The 26,131-nt window shown below is 38.9% G+C and overlaps 1 protein-coding gene across 1 annotated transcript in view; it reads right to left on the minus strand.

Annotated features, from left to right (window-relative positions):
* MMRN1 (multimerin 1) overlaps positions 1-24,934 on the minus strand; it is an 85,251-nt gene extending 60,317 nt beyond the window's left edge. The window contains exon 1 of the mRNA XM_068975586.1: positions 24,345-24,934. Within this exon, the coding sequence (XP_068831687.1) occupies positions 24,345-24,934 (590 nt within the window). The remainder of the gene's footprint in view (positions 1-24,344) is intronic.
* Between the last annotated feature and the right edge of the window lie 1,197 nt (positions 24,935-26,131).

Below are 26,131 nucleotides of genomic sequence, written 5' to 3' on the forward strand. Positions count from 1 at the left end.
CAGCCATCGTTGCATCACCCAGACCTTGAGTTTCTGCCTATTGACACCAGACCCACCCCATGAATGTGAGGATAGGCCTTTCTAGGCTCTTGGTATTTTTGCTAGCAAACAAGCAAACTATTTTGAGCACTACTATGGAGGAAATCTTATCAGCCAACTGCAGAGCTCAGTTTCACTAAAGGGCTTGTTTTCCCTCCAGTGATGGAGGACTCCTGGTTGTTCTACCATCAGCTCTGCCTTGCACTGTGGTTATCCACTTTCCTCAGATTAAGAATAGGCACGTACAAGTAATGGGGTCACATATTTCACTTCAACTGGTTTTTCCAAGTTATTAAATACATTTTTCAGCAGCAAAACCAAACTGGGTATTTATAGAAGAAGGAAATGGCAACCCATGCCAGTATTCTTGCATGGAGAATCCCATGGACAGAGGACCCTGGCAGGTACAGTCCATGGGGTTGCAAAGAGTCAGACACGACTGAGAGACTTTCATTTGATTCACTTCACTTCAAGGATTTGCAAAAGAGATGTAAAATTCTGATTCAGAGGGAAAACCTTCAGAAAATGCCTGTCTTGCCTGAGTCGGAGCCTAGTGATGACCTTGACTCTTCCTGTGGCGTTTCCAGTAGTTTTCTCCCTATATGAAGGGAGGAATCTCTTCAAGTGCCCCTGAGGTTTTCACCAATCATCCTAGAGCTGCAGGTCGAGCTCTGGACTTGTACCCTTCCTTCCAGATCATCAAAAGGGATTGGTCTCCCTTCCCCGTACTCACCAGAGTACATGATTTAGTCCAGGGAGTCCTCTGCCTCAGGCAGGGTAAAATCCCTCGAGACAAGTTCCCACAGGCCTGGATGACCAAGGTCTACCCCAGGGGATTTGTGTATGTCACTCACTGTTTTCTACCTTTGATCTATGATGGTGGTGGTTTAGTCCCTAAGTCGTGTCCGACTCTTGCTACCTCATGAGCTATAACCTACCAAGCTCCTCTGTCCATGAGATTTTCCAGGCAAGAATACTTGAGTGGTTTGCCATTCCCTCCTCCAGGGGATCTTCCCAATCCAAGGACTGAACCCAGGACTCCTGAATTGCAGGCAGATTCTTTACCAATGGAGCTACCAGGGAAACTCATATAATTTGATAAATAAAATGCTGTCCTACTGAGATGATCCTAAAAAGATTAAACTCTCCAGGCTATTCTAATTGGGAGAAAAACACCAACCTGAAATTCCTGAAAAATTTCAGGAAGGAAAGTCTAAATGTTTGGGATGACAGGAGGGCAGTAAGAACCAAGATGGCTGACCCAATAGTAGTAAAAATTAGTCCAGGTGCCAGGACTCCAAATTCAAAGCAATAGCCTTTAAAAGAAGCATGTGGAGGAAAATATAAAGCCTTTGATAGCCACATTTCTTGTATGCAAAGTAATCTGACTTTCTTAACCCCCACATAACCCTCCAATCCTGCTCGTACAAAAACTCAGAGAGGGGTCCCTAGCGGGCTTCTGGTTAGGATTCCAGGACTGTGATGTGTGAAAGAAAGTGAAAGTGAAAGTCGCTGAGTCACGTCTAACTCTTTGCGATCCCATGGACTATATAGTCCATGGAGTTCTCCAGGCAAGAATACTGGAGTGGATAGCCTTTCCCTTCTCCAGGGGATCTTCCCAACCCAGGGATAAAACCCAGGTCTCCTGCATTGCAAATGGATTATTTACCAGCTGAGCCACAAGGGAAGCCCTGTGATCCTGGTTCAGTACCTGGTCAGGGAACTAAGAGCCTACAAGCCATGTGACATGGCCAATAAATAAATAACAAAAGCTCAGGATCAGAGATTATCATTCTTGTACATTTGAAAGCCATTAACAAAATTGTAGAGGATATATATCCTGTGGTGCCAAATACATATGCTTTGTGAAGAACTTTATCTAGAGCCCACTGCTGGTTTATAGTTCTGGATTTAAAAGATGCTTTTTACTACCTAGCCCTGAGTCCCAAGAATTGTTTCCCTGTGAATGGGATGATCCAGAGACTAATATAAAGCAATATTTTTTGGATGGTATTGCCACAAGGATTTTAGCATGCCCCTCCCTGCTGCTGCCTATTTTGGGGGAAGCCTTAGCCAAGAATTCAGGGATCTCCAATTAATGGAGTTTTAATTCAATATGTGGATGATATACTAATTGCTAGTAAAATTAAGGGAGCTTCAGACCAAAATATAATCTTCACTTTAAACTTGTTGGTAGACCAGGAATATAAACGCATACATTTTCAACCAATTTTAAGATATATACGATTTGAATTATCAAAAGGGCAAACAGATTTACTGCAAATAGAAGGAAAGTATTACCTAGAGTAGCGGTACTCACTACCAGATGGCAATTGTGTGGATTCTGGGGAATGGCGGGGTTTTGTCATATTGGGATTCCCAAGTTTGGACTTACGGCTCAGCGCTTATATGAGGCTCTTAAAGGAAATGACAGTGAGCCTTTAAGATGGAACTTTTAACATTTTACTGGAGGTTTTATTCAGGGTAACTGGGGAAGAGTAAAAAAAATGGATCCATACTAAAAGGGAAGAAGTAAAACTTATATTTGCATATTTCTTGCATGTAGGAAATTGAGTCCACTGAAACACTATTAGAGCTAATGTGCAAATATAGCAAGGTTGCAATATATGAGAAATAGTTTTGTTTATACACATTAGAAACTATTCAAAAAATGAAACTAAGAGAGCAATTCCATTCACATTAGTATCAAAATAATCATATCCTCATGAAACATTTAACAAAGGAATTACAAAAATTACAAAATATCATGGAAAGAACTTAAAGGTGACATAAATAAATGAAAAGTGTTTACCAATTAGAAAACTTAACATTGTTAGATCAATTTGGTGAGTATTGCCATCCTATCTCTTAAACACAATCTTGATCAAAATCCCAGCTGGCTTTTTTGCAGAAATTTTAAGCTCAAAATTCATATGGGAAATGCAAGTAACTCAGAATAGCCAAAGCATACTGGGGGAAAAAAGAAATAGAGCACTCTGTACTTACCCTATCCAATTTCAAAGCATACTACAAAACTACATTAATTAAGACTTGCATTTGGCTTAATTAATTAGATAGAGATCAATGGATCAAAGTTAGAGTCCAGAAATAAACCTTTACATTTATATTCTGTTGATTTTTGTCAAGAGTGCCCAGCACTTTAAAGGAGAAAATAAAACTCTTTTCAAGACCAGACAAATAGATAGCCACATGCCAACAAATGAAGTTGAACTGCTATCTTAAGCCAGATATGAAAATTAACCAAATAACAGGTCAAAGCTCTCAAAGGGAGAGCTAAAACTCTAAACCTCTTGAAAGCATAGACAAATATCTTTACTACTTGGGAACCTTTTCTAGTATAACAAGATAAGAGAGAGAAAGGCACATAGACTGAAAATAAGTAAATTATATTTGCCTGCAGAAAACATGTTTTATGTGGAAGATTGTGATGTATTTACAAAAATATTTTGGAGGTAATGAGTGAATTTAGCCATCTTGTAACATATAAAATACAAAAATAACCCTCTTGTTTTTCTTTGTACTAACTAAAATACTTAAATATATAAAATTTTAAAATTTCTATTCATGTGAAAGCACCAGAGGTAATCTAAAAAGAGACACCGTGGATCAGAAGAAAATATTTGACAAAGACAAAAAAAAAAAAATCCAAAAAATATAACAAATTCCTACCAATAAGTAATATAAAGACAAAAAAGTAGACACTGAAAAATGGATAAACTACTTGAACAAACATTTTATACAAAGAGATACTAATGTCTGTTATACATGTAAAAAGGTCAGTCTTGTCAACATCAAGAAAATGCAAATTAAGATCATAATGGAATAATACTTTATACCTCCAAAAAACAAACATTGAGGATTTGACAGTCTCATGTGTTCAGAGGAGATAGAGAATTGGAATCTCATACATACTACTGGTGGAATTATAAAGTGGCACAACCACTCTGAAAACCAATGTATTAATATCATGTAAAAATGAACTTGGAATCCTCTGATCCAGGGTTATATAAACACTTTAGAGAAACCATAGCACATATGTACCAGGAATCATGTATCTGAGTATTTATAGCAGTATTATTCATAATTATCAAAGCTTAAAAGTAGTTTCAACGTCCATTTACCACAGAATGGTGAAATACATTCTGAAATATTTACACATAGATTTATTCATCAATACTTAAACTTGTGATGCAAGCAAGTTACAGAAATAATACCATGTGATGCTCTTTTCTTACATAAAGCTAAAAAATAAATCGATTTTTTATCAAATATCACACAATTTTAAGTATCCTTTAAGAATAACATAAAAATAAGTCCTGCCTTACAGAAAGATTCAGTTAATTGCTGTGCTGATCCATCTCTTATCAATTAGACCATATAGTACCTATAACTTTTCTCAAGGCCATTTCTAAAAAATGCCATGATCAGACAAAAATGGCTTTTATTAAAGTACCTATTTTTAGTTGACATTCTGGCAGAAACCATCCAAAATGATATTTAAAGATATTCCACACCTCAAGGAATCTTAAATTGAAGATATATATTAATGTTACAAATTAAGTTGTAGGGGAATGGAGAGTTAAATATTAATAGTTAAATGAGTATAGACGCAAAAAAATTATTTGCAATTTTATAAAAATAATTTATTAAACAAATCATATGAGAAAGAAAATTATCTAACATAAATGGATGAAACTTAGTTGCTATAAGCAGAAGTCTGGAAAATGTTTTTACTGTGCTTATAAATCTGAAAAATTATTTTTCTAATTTTTAATGGAATGAGACTGGAATATATAGATACTATTTGGGAAAACAAAAATCAGCCTCATTTCTGGTTGTAATACCAGTTATTTTATTATAAGAGAGATCCTATACTAAACTGTAAGAAAGTTCTTAATAACTATATAACTATATAACTTAATAACTATATAATAAATTAATAACTATATAATTGAATGATTGATTATATGATTTTTTCATTCTTAGGTTTCTATTTCTATCATTTTCCCTATATATAAATATAATAAGATACATATTCCAGCTCATGTGTAACTGAGACTATTTTTCTTGAAGGTAGAGGCAGAAATGATTTACAAAGTAGCAAAGCTCATGACTGTAACATCAAACAAAAGAGCCTCTTGATGAGGGTGAAAAAGGAAAGTGAAAAATCTGGCTTAAAAACAACATTCAAAAAACTAAGATCATGGCATCTGCTCTCATCACTTCATGGAGAATAGATGGAGAAAAAGTGGGAACAGTGACAGACTTTATTTTCTTGAGCTTCAAAATCACTGCGGACGGTGACGGCAGCCACGAAATTAGGAGATGCTTGCTCCTTGGAAGGAAAGCTATGACACACCTAGACAGCATATTAAAAAGCAGAGACATCACTGTGCTGACAAAGGCCTATAGAATCAAAGTTTTTCCAGTAGTCATGTACAGATATGAGATTTGGACCATAAAGAAGGCTGAGTGCCGAAGAAATGATCCTTCTGAGATGCTTGAGAGTTCTTTGGATTGCAAAGAGATCAAACCGGTCAACCCTCCAAAGGAAATCAACCCCGAATATTCATTGGAAGGAATGATGCTGACGCTCCAGTACTTTGACCACCTGGTGCAAAGAGCCAACTCATTGGAAAAAACCCTGGTGCTGGGAAAGATTGAGAGCAGAGGAGAAGGAGGAGACAAAAGATGAGATGGTTGGATGGCATCACTGACTCAACAGACATGAGTTTGAGCAAACCCCAGGAGATAGTGAAGGACAGGGAAGCCTGGCATGCTGCAGTCCATGGGGTTGCAAAGAGTTGGACACAACTGAGCAACTGAACAGCAACAAATGAGTTCAAATCAGTATGAGACGTATGTCAGCAAATCACTAGAATATAAGAAATCTATGCTGCTTAAAATAATTATTATTATTAAAATAATACAACTATCAACCTAAATGTTAAAAACCAAAGAAGGAGCACATTTTTCCCCAGAGTCACTAAATATCTGCTTTGAAATATTTAGGTTTTCTACAAATAAAGCTGACTCAGTCATTCATCTATCTAAGGCAGATAAATTGAGATTTATACAGCTTATTGTGCAAGGTTCTTTTGAATGAGACGTTTGACAATTCAGTTCCGTAAAGACATAAAAAGACATGTTAGCAAATTTTGTTCAAGTGTGTTGATACTTGGAAAAATAATGTGAAACAAAGAACTGGCAAAAACAGGTAACAAAAATTTAAAAATTAAAGACTACAATAAAGGGATATTTTAAAAATAGATTTTTCATGCAAATCCACTGATTATCCTAATTACAGAGAATGATTAACTTCAGCTGAAGCCCAGTTAAATTGTCTGTTATGTACGCATTGGCTGAATGATTATGGAGGGGACAGTATGAGGCAGGAAAAAAGTACCACTGTCACTATATAACCTGGGTTTTGGGGGAAAAAAAAGATGATAGAAAGATAGCTAGATATTGTTTGTGAGAGTAAATCAGCATCACCTGCAGTGATTGTTTAAAACTCTAAATAGTAAAACCATTTCTTGACTAAAATAGTGTAGTAGGCAAAAAAGCAGATCAGTAGATTGGTTATGGCCCAGCAATCTTTGATCCAGTGTAAATTGGGAGAACTATCAACAGCCAAAGAGTCCCTGGTGTGACTCATAATTAGGTTTATGCTACCAATGAAATAAGCTCATTAAGGGATATTAAATATGTAAATATAATTTTAAAACCGAATAATTTGAAAATATAAGTTTTAAAATAGAAAATTCAGCATGGTGAAATGGTGACAGGCAAGTTTAAAAGCAATGTAATGATCCCAGACAAGCATTTTGCTTAAATCTAGAAATCCTTTGTACCTTTCCAGACTGATTATGGCAAACAGAGAGCAGTTTCTTTGAAGTGTTGAGCTTTCTGTGGGGTCCTAACCCTCCAAACAGCAGACTGCATTTGGGATTCTCTTTAAGGATAATAACTTGCTTTTGTGCAGCAACATGTACTGGAAAAGGCTTGTATTGATCCTTTGGATTTTCCAAGTTAATAGGCAAAAGATTTGTTTGAGGGAAAAGCAGACATCTTTGGCTATTTATGAACATGAGATGCACTTGCAGAACTTAAAAAAGTAATGATAGAAGAAGATTCTATTTTGATTCAGACAACTTGAAGTCTTGTGGTTAATGAACTAAGAAAAGCAATGTAAATAAACAGTCATTCTATTTTGAAACGTTTTAGAAATCCAGTCTTCCAAGGAGCCAGTGAAAACACTAAATTAAAAAATCCATGAGTTGGTCACTTGCCGTTCGCTGTGCACACTGACCAAACCATGGCCCACACATATCCATTCTTATCCTGAGTCGAGAGTGGACTGAAGCAACAAAGGATTCATTTAAATAATGACCAGGACACATATTTTTCTTAAGAAATAGAAAACACCAATCTAAAAAGATTAATGTAATGTATTTATACTAGTCCTTAAAATTCAGATTAATAAATTGCTTGTCATCCTGTTCATAGAAGACAATGTTTAAAGGTTTATATTCACACCCTGTGATTTGAAGTGACACAATACCATGAAAATACCAATTCCTGAGACTATATACTAGAAATCAAAGTCAACCAGCAAAATTCCCACCATAAACTAGCCAATGGTATGCAATTTTCTTTTGTAAATTGGATAAGATTTTGTACTTGGGGAGACTATGTATTTACAATAAATTTAATAATGTTACCTACCTCACAAATTGTCATGAGATTAAGGGACTTAATATATTTAAAACAGTTGCTGCTGCTGCTAACGACTACATGCTTCAGAGAGTTCAATAGGATATTTTTATGAAGGAATAGATACCTATATAGCTGTATATATGTATGTATAAATCACCCACTTTGTTTTTTGCCTCATACACTAGTAGAGATCGCTCCTTTTTCCTCTCTAATGACCTGATAAATTCATCTTAACCATAAATGCTTATGTATATCAGGTCAATACAAAAGATTGTTATTCTTGTGGTTCAATGCATATGATGAAGCTTAGCTCTCAGAAGAAATATATTCCAGATGTCTCTATAGTCCCAAGAAGACATGAACCTAAATACTTCCCAAATGTTATGTAATCTTTATAGGAATCTTTATTTTCATTGGGCTTCCCTTGTGGCTCAGCTGGTAAAGAATCTGTCTGCAATGCAGGACACCTGGGTTCCATCCCTGTGTTGGGAAGACCTCTGGAGAAGGTAAAGACTACCCATTCCAGTATTCTGACCTAGAGAATTTCATAGACTGAATAGATTAGGATTTAGAGGTAGTGCACAAATTACAAAAGAGAAAGTAGTCCAAAGGAAATATACAATGTGAAAGAAATATTAACAGAACTTGGAAGTAAGTATTTATATTTAGTGAAAAGATTCTTATGTAAATCAAGCACAAATAAAGCATTAGACGTTTTATATTTAGTTTTGGCAGTTAGTCCAAAAGATAAGTCCATCTTGATAATAATCTCCTTAAGAAAATGACTCTTTTCAAATTTTAAAAATTGTGGTTCATTTTATTTTAGTGTAATACGGCGGTGGTGGCGGCCGGTGCACTAAGCGCAGGGGGCAGGCGGCGGCCGAGAGCTACCCCACATCCGAGGTCAGGGCAGCGGCCTAGAATGCCAGGCTGCGACGGCGCAGGAAAGGCTGAGAAGAGCTACCCCATGTCTGAGGCCAGGGGCGGCGGCCGAGAGGAGCCACCCTGCGACCGAGAAACCCCACGTCCAAGGAGTGGTGGCTGTGCGGGTGCAGGAGGGCCTAGAGGAGCCATTCCACGTTGAAGGTCAGGAAGGGCGGTGGGAGGAGATACTCCTCATCCAAGGTACGGAGCAGCAGCTGTGCTTTGCTGGAGCAGCCATGAGGAGATACCCCACGCCCAAGGTAAGAGAAACCCAAGTAAGATGGTAGGTGTTACAAGAGGGCATCAGAGGGCAGACACACTGAAACCATACTCACAGAAAACTAGTCAGTCTAATCACAGTAGGACCACAGCTTTGTCTAACTCAATGAAACTAAGCCGTGCCCGCAGGGCAACCCAAGACAGGCGGGTCATGGTGAAGGGGTCTGACAGAATGTGGTCCACTGGAGACGGGAATGGCAAACCACTTCAGTATTCTTGCCTTGAGAACCCCATGAACAGTATGAAAAGGCAAAATGATAGGATACTGAAAGAGGAACTCCCCAGGACAGTAGCTGCCCAATATGCTACTGGAGGTCAGTGGAGAAATAACTCCAGAAAGAATGAAGGGATGAAGCCAAAGCAAAAACAATACCCAGCTGTGGATGTGACTAGTGATAGAAGTAAGGTCCAATACCATAAAGACTAATATTGCATAGCAACCTGGAATGTCAGGTCCATGAATCAAGGCAAATTGGAAGTGGTCAAACAAGAGATGGCAAGAGTGAACGTTGACATTCTAGGAATCAGCGAAATAAAATGAACTGGAATGGGTGAATTTAACTCAGATGACCATTATATCTAATACTGTGGGCAGGAATCCATCAGAAGAAATGGAGTAGCCATCATGGTCAACAAAAGAGTCCGAAATGCAGTACTTGGATGCAATCTCAAAAACAACAGAATGATCTCTGTTCATTTCCAAGGCAAACCATTCAATATCACAGTAATCCAAGTCTACGCACCAACCAGTAACGCTGAAGAAGCTGAAGTTGAAAGGTTCTATGAAGACCTTTTAGAACTAACACCCAAAAAAGATGTCCTTTTCATTATAGGGGACTGGAATGCAAAAGTAGGAAGTAAAGAAACACCTGGAGTAACAGGCAAATTTTGGCTTGGAACGCGGAATGAAGCAGGGCAAAGACTAATAGAGTTTTGCCAAGAAAAAGCTCTGGTCATAGCAAACACCCTCTTCCAACAACACAAGAGAAGACTCTACACATGGACATCACCAGATGGTCAACACCTAAATCAGATTGTTATATTCTTTACAGCCAAAGATGGAGAAGCTCTATACAGTCAACAAAAACAAGACCAGGAGCTGACTGTGGCTCAGATCATGAACTCCTTATTACCAAATTCAGACTTAAATTGAAGAAAGTAGGGAAAATCGCTAGACCATTCAGGTATGACCTAAATCAAATCCCTTATGATTATACAACGGAAGTGAGAAATAGATTTAAGGGACTAGATCAGATTGATAGAGTGCCTGATGAACTACGGAATGAGGTTTGTGACACTGTATAGGAGACAGGGATCAAGACCATCCCCATGGAAAAGAAATGCAAAAAAGCAAAATGGCTGTCTGGGGAGGCCTTACCAATAGCTGTGAAAAGAAGAGAGGCAAAAAGCAAAGGAGAAAAGGAAAGATAAAAGCATCTGAATGCAGAGTTCCAGAGAATAGCAAGAAGAGAAAAGAAAGCCTTCTTCAGCAATCAATGCAAAGAAATAGAGGAAAACAACAGAATGGGAAAGACTAGAGAGCTCTTCAAGAAAATTAGAGATACCAAGGGAACATCTCATGCAAAGATGGGCTCGATAAAGGACAGAAATGGTATGGACCTTACAGAAGCAGAAGATATTAAGAAGAGGTGGCAAGAATACACAGAAGAACTGTGCAAAAAAGATCTTCACGACCCAGATAATCATGATGGTGTGATCACTCATCTAGAGCCAGACATCCTGGAATGTGAAGTCAAGTGGGCCTTGGAAAGCATCACTACGAACAAAGCTAGTGGAGGTGATGGAATTCCAGTTGAGCTGTTTCAAATCCTGAAAGCTGATGCTGTGAAAGTGCTGCACTCAATATGCCAGCAAATTTGGAGAACTCAGCAGTGGCCACAGGACTGGAAAAGGTCAGTTTTCATTCCAATCCCAAAGAAAGGCAATGCCAAAGAATGCTCCAACTACCTACAATTGCACTCATCTCACATGCTAGTAAAGTAATGCTCAAAATTCTCCAAGCCAGACTTCAGCAATATGTGAACCATGAACTCCCTGATGTTCAAGCTGGTTTTAGAAAAGGCAGAGGAACCAGAGATCAAATTGCCAACATCCACTGGATCATCGAAAAAGCAAGAGAGGTCCAGGAAAACATCTGTTTCTGCTTTATTGACTATGCCAAAGCCTTTGACTGTGTGGATCACAATAAACTGTGGAAAATTCTGAAAGAGATGGTAATACCAGACCACCTGACCTGCCTCTTGAGAAATCTGTATGCAGGCCAGGAAGCAACAGTTAGAACTGGACATGGAACAACAGACTGGTTCCAAATAGGAAAAGGAGTACGTCAAAGCTGTATATTGTCACCCTGCTTATTTAACTTATATGCAGAGTACATCATGAGACACGCTGGGCTGGAAGAAACACAAGCTGGAATCAAGATTGCCGGGAGAAATATCAATAACCTGAGATATGCAGATGACACCACCCTTATGGCAGAAAGTGAAGAGGAACTCAAAAGCCTCTTGATGAAAGTAAAAGAGGAGAGTTAAAAAGTTGCCTTAAGGCGGCGGTGCGGTGCACCTTGGGATAGGGAGCGATCTCCGAGCGAGGCAGCAAGATGGACGCGGGATTCTTCCGCGGAACAAGTGCAGAACAGGATAATCGGTTCAGCAACAAACAAAAGAAGCTACTGAAGCAGCTGAAATTCGCAGAATGCCTAGAAAAAAAAGTGGACATGAGCAAAGTAAATTTGGAGGTTATAAAGCCTTGGATAACAAAACGAGTAACGGAAATCCTTGGGTTTGAAGATGATGTTGTGATTGAGTTTATATTCAACCAGCTGGAAGTGAAGAATCCAGATTCGAAAATGATGCAAATCAACCTGACCGGGTTTTTGAATGGAAAAAATGCTAGAGAATTTATGGGAGAACTGTGCCCCCTACTCTTAAGTGCACAAGAAAACATCGCTGGAATCCCTTCTGCTTTCTTAGAACTGAAGAAGGAAGAAATAAAACAGAGACAGATTGAACAAGAAAAGTTGGCATCTATGAAAAAGTAAGATGAAGACAAGGATAAGAGGGATAAAGAAGAAAAAGAAAGCAGCAGAGAAAAAAGGGAGCGGTCTCGATGCCCAAGAAGATGCAAGTCCAGATCTCCTTCCCCTAGAAGACGATCTGCCCCTGTCAGGAGAGAGAGAAAGCGCAGTCATTCTCGGTCTCCCCGTCACAGAACCAACAGCCGGAGTCCTTCCCCTGCTCCAGAGAAGAAGGAAAAAACTCCAGAGCTCCCAGAGCCATCAGTGAAAGTAAAAGAAGCTTCAGTACCAGAGGCCACTTCTACTAGTGACATCCTGAAAGTTCCCAAGACTGAACCAGTACTAGAGCCTAAAGAACCTTCTCCAGAGAAAAACTCCAAAAAGGAAAAGGAAAAGACCCGACCAAGATCTCGGTCACGTTCCAAGTAAAGATCCCGGACACGTTCTCGCTCTCCTTCTCATAACTAGACCAAGAAGGCGCCATAGATCTCGATCAAGATCTCACCTAGAAGGCGGCCAAGCCCAAGAAGATGGCCATCTCCTCGAAGAAGGACCCCACCGAGACGAATGCCTCCTCCACCAAGGCATAGAAGGAGTAGATCTCCAGTGAGACGAAGAAGGCGTTCGTCGGCATCCTTGTCTGGGAGTAGTTCATCATCTTCTTCGTCTCGTTCCCGGTCACCGCCAAAGAAGCCTCCGAAAAGGACATCCAGCCCTCCTCGAAAAACTCGTAGGTTATCTCCTTCAGGAAGTCCTCCGAGGCGAAGGCATAGGCCATCACCTCCAGCTACTCCGCCGCCAAACACTCGTCATTCCCCAACACCCCAGCAGTCAAACCGTACAAGGAAAAGTCGTGTTTCTGTCTCTCCAGGGAGAACTTCGGGCAAAGTGACAAAACATAAAGGTACTGAGAAAAGAGAATCCCCTTCACCAGCACCGAAGCCTCGGAAAGTAGAGTTATCTGAATCGGAAGATAAAGGTGGCAAAATGGCTGCAGCAGATTCTGTGCAGCAGAGGCGCCAGTATAGACGACAGAACCAGCAATCTTCGTCTGATTCTGGCTCCTCCTCTTCCTCAGATGAACGACCCAAAAGGTCCCATGTGAAGAATGGTGAGGTAGGCAGGCGACGGAGACATTCCCCTTCCCGGAGTGCCTCTCCGTCACCTCGAAAGCGCCAGAAAGAGGCTTCCCCTCGTGGTAGACGGAGGAGAAGTCCCTCCCCACCGCCCGCCAGAAGGCGACGTTCTCCTTCTCCTGCTCCTCCACCTCGTCGACGCAGGTCTCCCACACCACCACCACGACGAAGGACTCCGTCTCCTCCTCCACGTCGTCGCTCACCTTCCCCAAGAAGATATTCTCCTCCAAAACAGAGGAGATACTCTCCTTCTCCACCTCCAAAGGGAAGAACGGCTTCGCCCCCTCCCCCTCCTAAACGAAGGGCATCACCATCTCCACCACCAAAGCGCCGGGTCTCCCATTCACCACCTCCCAAACAAAGAAGCCCCCCAGTCACCAAGAGACGTTCGCCTTCATTGTCATCAAAGCATAGGAAAGGGTCTTCCCCAAGCCGATCTGCCCGGGAGGCCCGGTCACCGCAGCCGAACAAACGGCATTCGCCCTCACCACGGCCTCGCGCTCCTCAGACCTCAAGTCCTCCACCTGTTCAAAGAGGAGCATCATCGTCACCCCAAAGAAGGCAGTCCCCATCTCCAAGTTCTAGGCCCATTAGGAGAGTCTCCAGGACTCCGGAACCCAAAAAGATAAAAAAAAGCTGCCTCACCAAGCCCTCAGTCGGTAAGGAGGGTCTCATCTTCCCGATCTGTCTCGGGATCTCCTGAGCCAGCAGCTAAGAAGCCCGCAGCACCTCCGTCACCTGTCCAGTCTCAGTCACCCTCCACCAACTGGTCACCAGCGGTACCGGTTAAAAAGGCTAAAAGCCCAACACCAAGCCCATCACCGGCAAGGAATTCAGACCCAGAAGGAGGTGGAAAGAAAAAGAAGAAAAAGAAGGACAAGAAACACAAAAAGGATAAGAAGCACAAAAAACACAAAAAGGAGAAAGCTGTAGCTGCCGCTGCTGCAGCTGCTGTAACCCCTGCAGCTGTGGCTGCTCCCACAACCACATCAGCACAGGAAGAACCAGAGGCAGAGCCAGAGCCTAAGAAGGAGACTGAAAGTGAGGCTGAAGATAACCTTGATGACTTAGAAAAGCACCTGCGTGAAAAGGCCCTGAGATCAATGCAGAAGGCTCAAGTGTCCCCACAGTCCTAGGTGGAAATGTTTGTTACGATGTAAATTTTATTTGGTTTGTACGCAATTCAATTTCAAAATTGCTAAAATGTGTTTGAGCTTTAGACTATAACATTTGTTATAGTTATATAGTTATTTGTTATAGACTGTGTAATAATTGCTAGGTTGAAGTTCACCATGTAAGAAAAAGGGCATGGATTTACATTGCAAAAGGTGTCCACAGTGTATTAGTGACATTCTTTCATTGACAGCTGACATACATTCGTTTAGAGTGAAATATTTTAAGCCAAAAAAGAAAAATCCCCTTTTTAAAAAAGGGGGTTTAAATATTGTTGGCATTCTTATGGTTCCTTTAAGTACCCCTGGCTATTCCCAGAGGTTTTTCTTTCTACTTTTTCTTTCCTTTTTCCTTTTTCTCATTTGAGTCTTAGCAACCATTTAAGTTATGATGCTTTCAACCTTGATGGTTTGCAAGCTTGCCCAGAAATAAGACCACTGTTGAATTACCACACAAGTATAAATGAATATTTTAATGCCACGATCTTTCCTGTTGCCTGTGAAGTCTCTGCTGAAATGAATCAGGATTCAAGCTCTAAGATGAGACAGAAAATGAAAGCATGTTGTTTGCCAGGACACTGTAGGTTTATATAGATGTGTAACAAGTTGATTTGGAACACTGGAATTTCATTCTTTTCTCTTTTTTTGTAAAGGCAATTAATTAGCCCCAGGAAGGATCCTTCAGTTACATAAAATTTTGTTTTATGAAATGTCATGGCTCCATTCATAATTTTGTCTTGTTCCAGTCGGTATATACAACTTTCAGAGCTCTTGTATTTGGAAAGCTGGAAGGGCCCAGACTTTGAAATAGTGTCTTGTTTTCACTGTTTTTGTTTCTGTTTTTTTTTTTTTAACTAAAGCTATATAAAGCTTGTGGATTAAACAGAATAAATTTCTAAATTAAAAAAAAAGTTGACTTAAAGTTCAACATTCAGAAAAAGAAGATCATGACATCCGGTCCTATCACTTCATGGGAAATAGATGGGTAAACAGTGGAAACAGTGTCAGACTTTGTTTTGGGGGGCTCCAAAATCACTGCAGATGGTGATTGCAGCCATGAAATTAAAAGAAACTTACTCCTTGGAAGAAAAGTTATTATCAGCCTAGATAGCATATTCAAAAGCAGAGACATTCCTTTTGCTGAGTAAGGTTCGTCTGGTCAAGGCTATGGTTTTTCCAGTAGTCATGTATGAATGTGAGAGTTGGACTGTGAAGAAGGCTGAGTGCCAAAGAATTGATGCTTTTGAACTGTGGTGTTGGAGAAGACTCTTGAGAGTCCCTTGGACTGCAAGGAGATCCAACCAGTCCATTTTGAAGGAGATCAGCCCTGGGTGTTCTTTGGAAGGAATGATGCTAAAGCTGAAACTCCAGTACTTTGGCCACCTCATGTGAAGAGTTGACTCATTGGAAAAGACTTTGATGCTGGGAGGGATTGGGGGCAGAAGAAGAAGGGGACAACAGAGGATGAGATGGCTGAATGGCATCACTGACTCGATGGGCGTGAGTGAACTCCGGGAGTTGGTGATGGACAGGGAGGTTGGCGTGCTGCGATTCATGGGGTCGCAAAGAGTTGGACACGACTGAGCGACTGAACTGCACTGAATACCTTTATATAGCCCATCCATTTTCTAAAGTCTGTATAATACTTAAACTGCGATAGAAGTATTATAAAAGTTTTATAGAAGTATTTTATAAAATATTATAGAAGTTTTATAAAAGAATCATAGAAATATTTGAAACAGATCTTGACAGGCAATCATGAAAATCTCAGATGATAGGAAATTTCTGATACTTGCATTTTCTGGTTAATTTAGGTTTTAAGAAAAATAAAAAAACCTTATATACCATCCTCTGCAATGAATGTCTTTTGTCAGGCACCACTGATTTGCCTTCCATGGTGGGGACAATGTAGTGAATATAATTGTGTTTTTAATGACATATGCTCAGAGTCACAAATTATTGTGTATATACAATAATAATAATAATAATAATAATAGTAATTTTCAGTGTAAAATTTTAGGAGAATGAGCTGAGGGTGCCCCCTGCCCAAGATATGCATGGAGTTTGCCTTTTGGACCAAACCTATTTTACAAGTTTTAAAGCCAATGATAGAATATTCTTGAGAGGTACATAACATATGCATTTTTATAAGTAGCAATTATTAAAGGAACCTTAAACTTTTTTTCATACATTTGTTTTATTTTACCTAATTTTATTTTATTGTTGTTTTCCCCATCCTGTGACTTGAGTGTTCTCAGGGATATTGTAAACTCTACTCCAGTAGGTGTCAGCCTTTCCCACTGTGCAAACTGCAGAGCCTCAGGAAAGGCAGGCTAATAGATGCTGTGATGCTGAATGCTATACTTAAATCAGTTGTTCCTGTAAACTGACTCTTTTAGCATCCCCCCAAGTAACACATTTTTAAATTAATTTCATATTTAAGTAAACAAAGTATACAAACACTTCTCATCTCATCACCTGGATTATATAAGCACTCCTTAAAATCTGGCATGTATCATACAATGTGTATGTATATATTCAGCAGCAATTTAGTGAGTAAAAAATATCAAAGAAATAAAAGAAAATGATTAACAAGAAAAAAATGAGATGTGGAATATACTTTAGTATTTTCACTGGCAATAATGTAGTAGATACATTTATTTCTCAAGGATATAAATGGTGTGTTTCCTTTTAGATATTTACAGCACGAGAGAATAATCCCCTTGGATGCTACTAGGCCTTTGATAAGAACTTTGCAAACTACACATGTTACAGACTGAATGTTTGTGTCCCCCTCCAACTCCATTTGTTGACATCCAGATGCCCATTATGATAGTATTGAGAGATGGGGGCTTTGGGAGTTATTAGGTGTAAGGTATTAGTGCCCCTATAACAGAAGCCCCAGAGAGATCCCTCATCCCTTCCACCATATGGAGGTCAAATGAGAACTTAGGAACCTGAAAAAAAAAAAGCCCTCATTGACCATGCTAGCAACCTGTTCCTGGGCTTCTAGCTTCCAGAGCTGAGAAATAAATTTCTGTTGTTTATAAGCCACCCAGTCTTTCATTTTGTTATAATAGCCTGAATGGACTAAGATGTTATCTGAATTTAATTGACCAGATTTTTCACATCTAAAACCTCATAATTTGCAGAATTAAGCAGAAAAATGCTTATTATGATAAGAAATAGAATTAATTAGATGGTTAGTTTTTGTGATTTTAAACCTTTAAATTTTAAAATTATATTTAAAATTTCTATTTACAAGTGGTCTAATTAATAAAAGACTTGTCATATTTATTATTTTAGACATACTGTGCTATGCTTAGTCGCTCAGTTGTGTCTGACTCTTTGTGATCCCATGGGCAGCCCGTCAGTCTGCCCAGTTCATGGAGATTCTCCAGGCAAGAACATGCCCTCCTTTAAGGGATCTTCCTAACCCAGGGATTGAACTCAGTCTCCTGCATTGCAGGCAGATTCTTTACTGACTGAGCCACCAGGAAAGCCCTTAGACATACTAGAAATCATAATTTATTTAACTTGAGCCACCTGTTTGTACTTAAAGCAAGTTATATAGCTTTTAGAAAGAATAAACAAATGAAATTCTAAAATAATCAAGTTTCCAGTAAACTCAGCAAATGAAGTATTCATCTTGTTTCATAGTCAACTTTTCCCTTCTGGCCTTTTCATTAACATTTTACAATATTTATGGCTATTCTCTATGCAAAATAAAATACAATGGCAACAAGAGAGTGAGAAACTCTCAGGGCCAGCTCTGATTTCTGCCCTCTCTCCCTTTTCCTTTTCATTAAAAAAAAAAAAAAAGGAGAAAACTCCTCAATTGATTATCCATATTTTTATAGTTCTCATATTTTCCAGCCTTGATCTCTGCTTCAAACTCCAAATCCATCCAATAAGCTGTCATTCCACAGAATTTTATTTGGCTTTTTCTATGTGCATGGCACTTATGTTAGCAGCTGAAAAGAATAATAATTGAAAAGGGCAAGGTTCCTATTATCACAGGGTGTATTTTTGACATGAAAAAATATAAAATACATGAATGTCTATATTAATAAACCCAATAATTTCAAATAAATGCTTTAAAGAAAAAAGTAAAGGTGATAAGGATGCCTATTTGACATTGGATTGTCAGAGAAGGTTTGCTTGAGAGAGGGACATCAATGCTAGAGGTGCACGAAGAAAAAGAATCCATCATTCAAAATACTGAAGTTAGAGCATTCTATCAAGAGCAAACAGGAAATTTCCTTGAGATAAATATTAACTTGACATGGTCAGTAACCAGAAGGAAGCCCACTGTGGCTGGAGAAAATGAAGTAGAGTGAACTTGGAGCATGGTGGAAATTTAGATCGTAAAGATGGGGGGTCATGAGCAAACCCAGTGTGCATAATGAGGATTTAGAATTTTATTCTATAGGTAACGGAAAGCTACCAAGTGAATTTGAGCATGTGAGCAAAATACCAAGTTTCACTGATTTTTAAGACACATCTCTGAAATCAGGAATATGTTTTGAAATCAATGGTATCTTTTAGTCACTATTGGTTAGACAGTAGGTATTATTACTGCTTTGCATTGGAGAAGGAAATGGCAACCCACTCCAGTGTTCTTGCCTGGAGAATCCCAGGGACGGGGGAGCCTGGAAGGCTGCCGTCTATGGGGTCGCATAGAGTCGGACACGACTGAAGCGACTTAGCAGCAACAGCAGCAGCAGAAATAGCTAAACCAGTTTTATTTATATTTTCATTTCAAGGAGCATAAGTGATATATAATAAAACTCTAAGAGATAAATCTAAAAACTTTAATGTCATACTTATTAGTACATAAGATAATGCATCACAGTATATGAATTCTTACATTCAATGAAGTTTATTAACCTGAGTTAAAAAGTTTAAATGCCTTGAAGTGAAGTGAAGTGAAAGTCGGTCAGTTGTGTCGAAGTCTTTGTGACCCCATGGACTATACAGTCTGTGGAATTCTCCAGACCAGAATGCTGGAGTGGGTAGCCTTTCCCTTCTCTAGGAGATCTTCCCATCCCAGGGATGGAACCCAGGTTTCCCGCATTGCAGGCAGATTCTTTACCAGCTGAGCTATCAGGGGAGCCAATTTTTCAAAACCTCAGGTTATCTCCATTTTCACTTGCAATCCCTAGCCCTTTTCAGTGTTTTTCAGATGGCTACCACTGTTTCAGCGTCAAATCCAAATTGAAAATATCCAGGCACAGCATTATCCAATAGAACTTTCTGAAACAATGCAAATACTCTGTGTCTATACTGTCCCATATGGCAGCCACTAGCCCCAGCTGAACAGAGTGCTTGACCATGTAACTAGTGTGACTGAGGAACTGAGTTTTTAATTTCACTTAATTTTAATTAATTTAATTTTAAATAGACACCTGTGCTTAGTGGCTATCACAGTAGAGAGTGCATGTCTAGAAGAAGAGAAACCTCGAGTGTCAAGAGTGGGCAAGTTTTCCCTTGAGGTCCCCCTGCAGTTTTTCCCAGGTGTCTCTTTGGTCAAAAGCTGGTCACATGCCTACTAAGTCAAACATTGCCAAGGGAAACCATTTCCACAGTTCACTTAAAATTATCAGGATTCAGTGCGGGCGCAGTGGCCCTGGCCCTGGCGGCACCTGGGTGGGAGCAGGTGGCCAGGCACAGAGGGACTCAGAGGAGCCGAGTTCTATGTCAAACACACAATGTTCTACGTCAAATTTACTCACTTAAACCGTCTGCAAGATCTCACACGTGTGGAGGCAAGAGTGGAAATGTGGCCAAGTTGAGAGATCGGTGGTGGATGACGGTGGTAAGCATGGGATGGGAAGGTAAAGGTGGAGAGAGGCTAAGGGTTTGAAGGATGTTGGAGAAGACACTGAGACTTCTTAATTGATTATATAAAGGCCAGGGGAGAAAATGTAAAAGATATACCAAAGGTTTCTAATTATGGAACCAGCCGTTCACTGAGATGAAGATTCAAGTACACATGTGCAGGCGTTGGGATTGTGAGAGAAGTTATTAGGTAGGCAGTCGATGCCTCTTGATATCTCATTTTACCTACTATATTCTTAAGAACTTCATTCAAATGTTGATCCCCATTTTAATTCCACATCAGTATTTGTGATGCAGTCTTTTTCCTTCCCATGCCCTCCTGGACTGCAGGTTCCATGAGGGCAGAGCAGGTGGGAGTTTGTTTTCACTGTTTTACTCTCAGCACAAGCACAATGTTGGGGACGTATTGAAAGTTGAAAGTGTTAGTTGCTCAGTCACGTCTGACTCTTTGCTACCCCAGGAACTGTAGCCTGTATTAGTCCTCAGCAAATATTGGCTCACCGCATAGATACACATTCTAATTTCTCCTTTTTATCCTGCCTGTTTCAAAGTGCTTGGTCACTGACCAACCTCCGTTTTGCTAGACAGGAAACCACAACTCTGGTGGGCCCAGGAGTTCTGTGGTGCTAAGATGAGACAAAATACAAGATGAGACAAAAACATGCCAGAAAAATTCTACTGATGTAACTATTCCTTTTAAGTGGAATCACTATAAAATTCCAAGAGTAGTAGGGGAACACCCCTAAAAGCTAAAGATGAATTTATCCCCAGTCAATCAGGTTTTCTTATACAGAAATAATAATTCTTTAGGAAGGAATTGTTTATACATTCACATATAGATCCATAAACTTTACATTCAGTTCATTAAATATTGTTTACTTATTATAAACCAAATACTTTACTAGCAATGAAAATATGTCCCTAAATGCAAGGAGATCAGGTATATAATTATAATATACTACTGTAAGTGTGGCAAAAGAAGAATTCAGAGTATATGTATAGTCAGAGAGCCCACCTGACTGAGTCTGAGAAGGCTTCCTGGAGGTATTGTTATTAGGTATAAAAGAAGTAGGTGATAGGAAAATAAGACTATGCTAGCCAGAAGTACAAACAGGGACCAGAGATGGGTTTAATAAACAGTATACTGTGGACTAGAAAACTACACGTTTTAGTGGCCAGAAAGTGACAGAAGATAAGGCTGGGGAGATAGGCGAGAGCCAGGTCAAGGATGGCATTGTGTGACTGACTGGGTAACGAATCTGGACTCTATTATGGAGCAAAGAATGTGGAGCCACTGACGCCTCACAAGTGGGAAAATATACTGGCCACTTGTTTTTTCCAGTTAGGATAGTAGACTGTGTTCGCTGAGGGAGTATAATGTAGGCATAGAATGCTTTGTCTCTGAAGACAGTCAGCCTGGGTTTGCATTTGCTCTGCAATTTACTAGCTAAGTGACCCTAGTTAAGTTTCTTAACCTCTCCATAATGAAATAGTAAAAGAATCTTCTTCATAGAATTACAGCGATGTTTAAAGGATTGAAAATTATGTATTTTCATATATACACACACACATATACACACACTCAGAATAGTACAGTACTAGGGAAAATACCATAAAGTGTTTGCTACTATTATTGTTTGTTAATCAAATGAAAATATGAAAGATCTCTTTTGACCTTGTTAAGGTTTCTTTTCTTCAGCACTGTGTCCATAAGAGATGGGCCTAAATTTTCTCTAATACCATTATCAATTGCATGGCTTAGTGAGTAAGAAGTCTGGGACTTAATGAAAAGTTTACCAAAAGGAAACCTCAGGACCTCCCTGGTGGTCCAGTGGTATATAACTCGGTGCTCCAATGCAGAGAGTTTGATCTCTGGTTGGGGAACTGAGATCCTGCATGCTGCATGGTTCAGCCAAAATGAAACAGAACCTCAGCTCTCCAGGACTTCAGGATGTAGACTTTCTAAGTTGCTGTTGTTCAGTCCTCCACTGTCTCCTGGAGTTTGTTCAAGACTCTCTAAGTACATGCGTGCTAAGGCGCTTCAATCATGTCTGACTGTGCAACCCTATAGACTGTACTCTGCCAGGCTCCTCTTTCCATGGGTTTCTCCAGGCAGGAATACTGGAGTGTGTTGCCTTTATCTTCTCCAGGGGGTTCTCCCGACCCAGGGATCAAACCTGCATCTCTTGCATCTCCTGCACTGGCAGGAGGGTCCTTTATCTCTAGAGCCACCTGGGGAGCCCCACAAATAAGATTATTGTCATTGGAAAATCCAAGGGATGGAGTTCTGCTCAGCAGGTTACAACTTTAATGTCTTGTTTCCTCCTAACATATAGTGAATTTTTAAACATCTGAGACATGTTGGTGCTTACTTTTTATAGAAAATATTCCTTGGAAGCAGGAATTATTTTAAAAATTCTCTATTTCCCCAGAGATCAGTACAATGTTAGGCACATAATAGGCAATATATAAAAATCATCAAATAAGTAGGTGTTCATAAGCTTTGACAGTGAGGTCTCTGGGTAAAACAATTAGCATGTATCTAGTATTCATCAAGTTATCAATTACTACTTCTAATTATGAAACAACTATATGCCATTTCTATATGCCATGTAAAACTTTAAAAAGTATTTTAACTAGAACTGTTCCATTTTTCTTTCGGTTGTATTTACTAGTCTATTGAAAAATCTTGACACACATCTCTAAAAAGTTCAAGTCATTTTCTATGAGTGCCTAAGGTTTCTATACAACTTATTAAAAAAATTAAATCATAGAATATTACAAAATATTAATAGAGATGATTTTATAAGTGACTATGACTCTCAATAGTTTACATTTTACTATTATTTGATAGTCCATATTCTGTTGTTCATAAATGTGAGAAAGTTTAATTTATATCTGTTAAAATGTCTATTATAGACAAAGTATATCCATCCCAAGTTAAACATTTTGTAATCTGTAGTATTTATTTTATAGTACATTGGCATGTTCTACATTCCAAGGTAATGTTTTTAGTTAAAATCACATTTACTTCCATATTTAAAAAATTCTATAACCTTTGAAATACAGTGAAAATGGAATTAAATAAATACAAATCTATTTGGTTTATATTCCCAGTGTGTCCTCATCTTTATATCAAGAACATCTTTATATCATTAACACAATGCCTTTCATATAGCAGGTGTAAGTTGCTATTATTAACTTGAATTAGTTTATATAGTCAGGTGTTTAACTCAAGCTTCCAAGGTATTATTTGGTGTCTTGAAATTTTTATTATAAGCAAAAGATATTTGAAAGTTTAATTTCATAATGCTAAACATCTAGTATTCCAAACATAGAAATAATTTTGGACAATAAATGAATAGAACATTGATTTGTATTTCTCAGTGTTTTGTTCTTGTTTTTTGGGCCTTTTAAAAGTCTTCTTTAATGATACTGTTTTAAGCTTTGTTTTATTGTTTTGTTTCAACAATTCAAATTGAATTTTCTCTAATTTTAAATCAAAATCAATTTGAAAAATTGGCCTTTCTAATCAACACATTAATAATAATAGCATAACTCAGTATAACAGTACTAGTAAAATATGATTTATTGAGCACCCATTCTGTGAGAAGTATGTGTCTATGCACATTTCATTACTTTGAATCTTGCATGATAACCCTGCAAAGTTGGTATTTTTATCTGTATTTCCTATCTGTATTTTACAAATGAAGAAACTTAGATTCAGGAACATCAATTGACTTGCTCAAGTCAAGGATCTAGACAGTACGGGAGCCAGGATTCCAATCCATCTATGCTTGGTGTGTTCTTGATAACTGTTTAATTTCCACAGCACCAGACTGTTTTAATTTTTAAATCTGTTCACAAACAGCATATGCTTGACGTGAGTTAACTAACAAGTCACTGTAGGGTTACACTGTAGGGTTAGTGACCATCTCCAGTTAAAGTACCTCTATGTAGTAACTTGGACCACTTCAATTAAAACAAATTGTTGCATTTTGTTTGTTCAGCTTTTCCTTTTAAGATAAGGTAATGCTCAATTCCCTCATCTAACTGACATATGATCTGGTTTCCTCTTGAACATAAAATCCTTTCTGGAAATGAGACTGTTTAACTGTTAGCTTGCAATCTCATAAGCCATATCATTAGAAAGGGGGAAAAAAGGAATTTTCTTACTTTCCTCTAGTTGTTTCAAAACTTGATTTTTGTTTGCTGGTTCTTTGGCTTCCAGGGCGGTCACCTCTGCTGAGATACGTTTCCCGTGGCGATCGATTTCCCACGCCTCCAACTGAGTTTGGAGAAATGCCTTGTTCATCTGTCTTTCTGGCAAAGCTCTGAAGAAATTTCAGGGTGGAGTTGGAAAGAATCACTGACTCTGCTTTAGGACTGAACTTGAGGGTAGATTCTGTCTGGAGGGCAAGAGTTTGTAACTTCAGCATCCCTTCTCCTGTCTTCTCTGTGGGTGTGAGAGTTCGTTTTCTCACACCCTCAGGAGATCCACTTGTCTCTGAAGCCAGTGGTATTGATTTCAGAAGACTGTCTTCGGAAGTGCTGGAATCAGGAGCTGTGGCCACCTGAGTTGATGTGGTCTGGGGTGTCGGCAGCACCTGGAGACTTTGTCCTTTGTTTGGAGGAACTGAAGCAGAGGTCGCATTCTTCTGGGAATTCTCATCCTCAGTTGTAGTCCAAGCGTGCATAGGGCCATTAAGCCCAAAGCCTCCACTCCATAAACTAGAAAGCAGCATAAATAGCCTTACTGCTTTCATTTCAGTAGTTTGAAGCTAGAAAGCTCAAGTACAATTGGGGGATAAAGTCCTTCTAGCCTTTCTGACAGCTGCTTCCACACTGAATCTGCTAAGAGAGAGGTTTGCCAATTTGAGATGTGAAGAGGAAACAGGTTTCTATGTATTGTAGTGGACTCAGGAAGTTTGATTTCCTGTTTCTGTAGGTTCTGTGTGATCTGTGACCTCTGGTAGGATGATCTATGGAAGCAGTAAAGTGTGTCCGATGAAGCTGAGGGTAAATGGAAAAACACAGGCAATGATTATCAGGAAAACCCATGAAAGAAACCTTCCCAGGTCCACTTATATTTCATGTGTTGTTCAGTTTTGAAGAGGAATTTCATGGTGATAATGGAATTTTGGATGGGTTAAGTCAAATAGTTTACATTTTGTTCTACTATGCAAGGAAATTGAGAAAAAACAATGTGATGCTTCCTTTCAACGGTGCTCCATCCAGAGAGCCACGTTTTGTTTAAGGACATATACGCGTGCACACGCACAAATGAAAACTTGGTCTGCAGCGCCTCTGCCCTTTCACACAGCACAGGCTGAATTGTGAAAAAATGAAAACATATCCCTATTTTTCTATCTACACTTTAGCTGTAGCATTATTTGAAGTCAATCTCAATGATGATAATAAAAAAGAAAAGCATAAATTACTGAATTATGTGAGTATACAAGAAACTCACTTTAAATTTTGCTCTCAAAATTTCTATTAGAACCAATTAATGGAATGAAGCATCAGAAATTTAATTCTTCTATTTTCTAATGCTTATCTTCTCATGGTTGAGACTGACTGGTATTTTACCACTAAAAAAGGATGAAGAAAGAGTGGACTCATATGAAAATAAATTAAAGTAGAATCATACATATTAGTTTTTTTTTTTTATTTTCACTGTAGTGACAAATGTATCAGCAGAAGAAAATAGGGAATTGCATTGATCAGAGACTTCAATGGTGGTTTTCCCAGCAGAGATGCTTCATGGGATTTATGATTTCACTGTTCCAACAAATGTCTGATTCTCAGGCTTCCATTAAGCTCTCTGAACTATAAAAAAATTTTCCATAGCATACCCTTCGGACATATAAGTAACAAACTAGAATAGTTCATCCATCCATATGTTTCTACTCTCTTTCATTCATTCAGTAATAACCCAAATCACCAGTCAGCTTTAGTGAGGT

This window comes from Capricornis sumatraensis, chromosome 7 (assembly GCF_032405125.1).
Source record: "Capricornis sumatraensis isolate serow.1 chromosome 7, serow.2, whole genome shotgun sequence".
In the NCBI taxonomy this organism is placed as follows: Eukaryota; Metazoa; Chordata; class Mammalia; order Artiodactyla; family Bovidae; genus Capricornis; species Capricornis sumatraensis.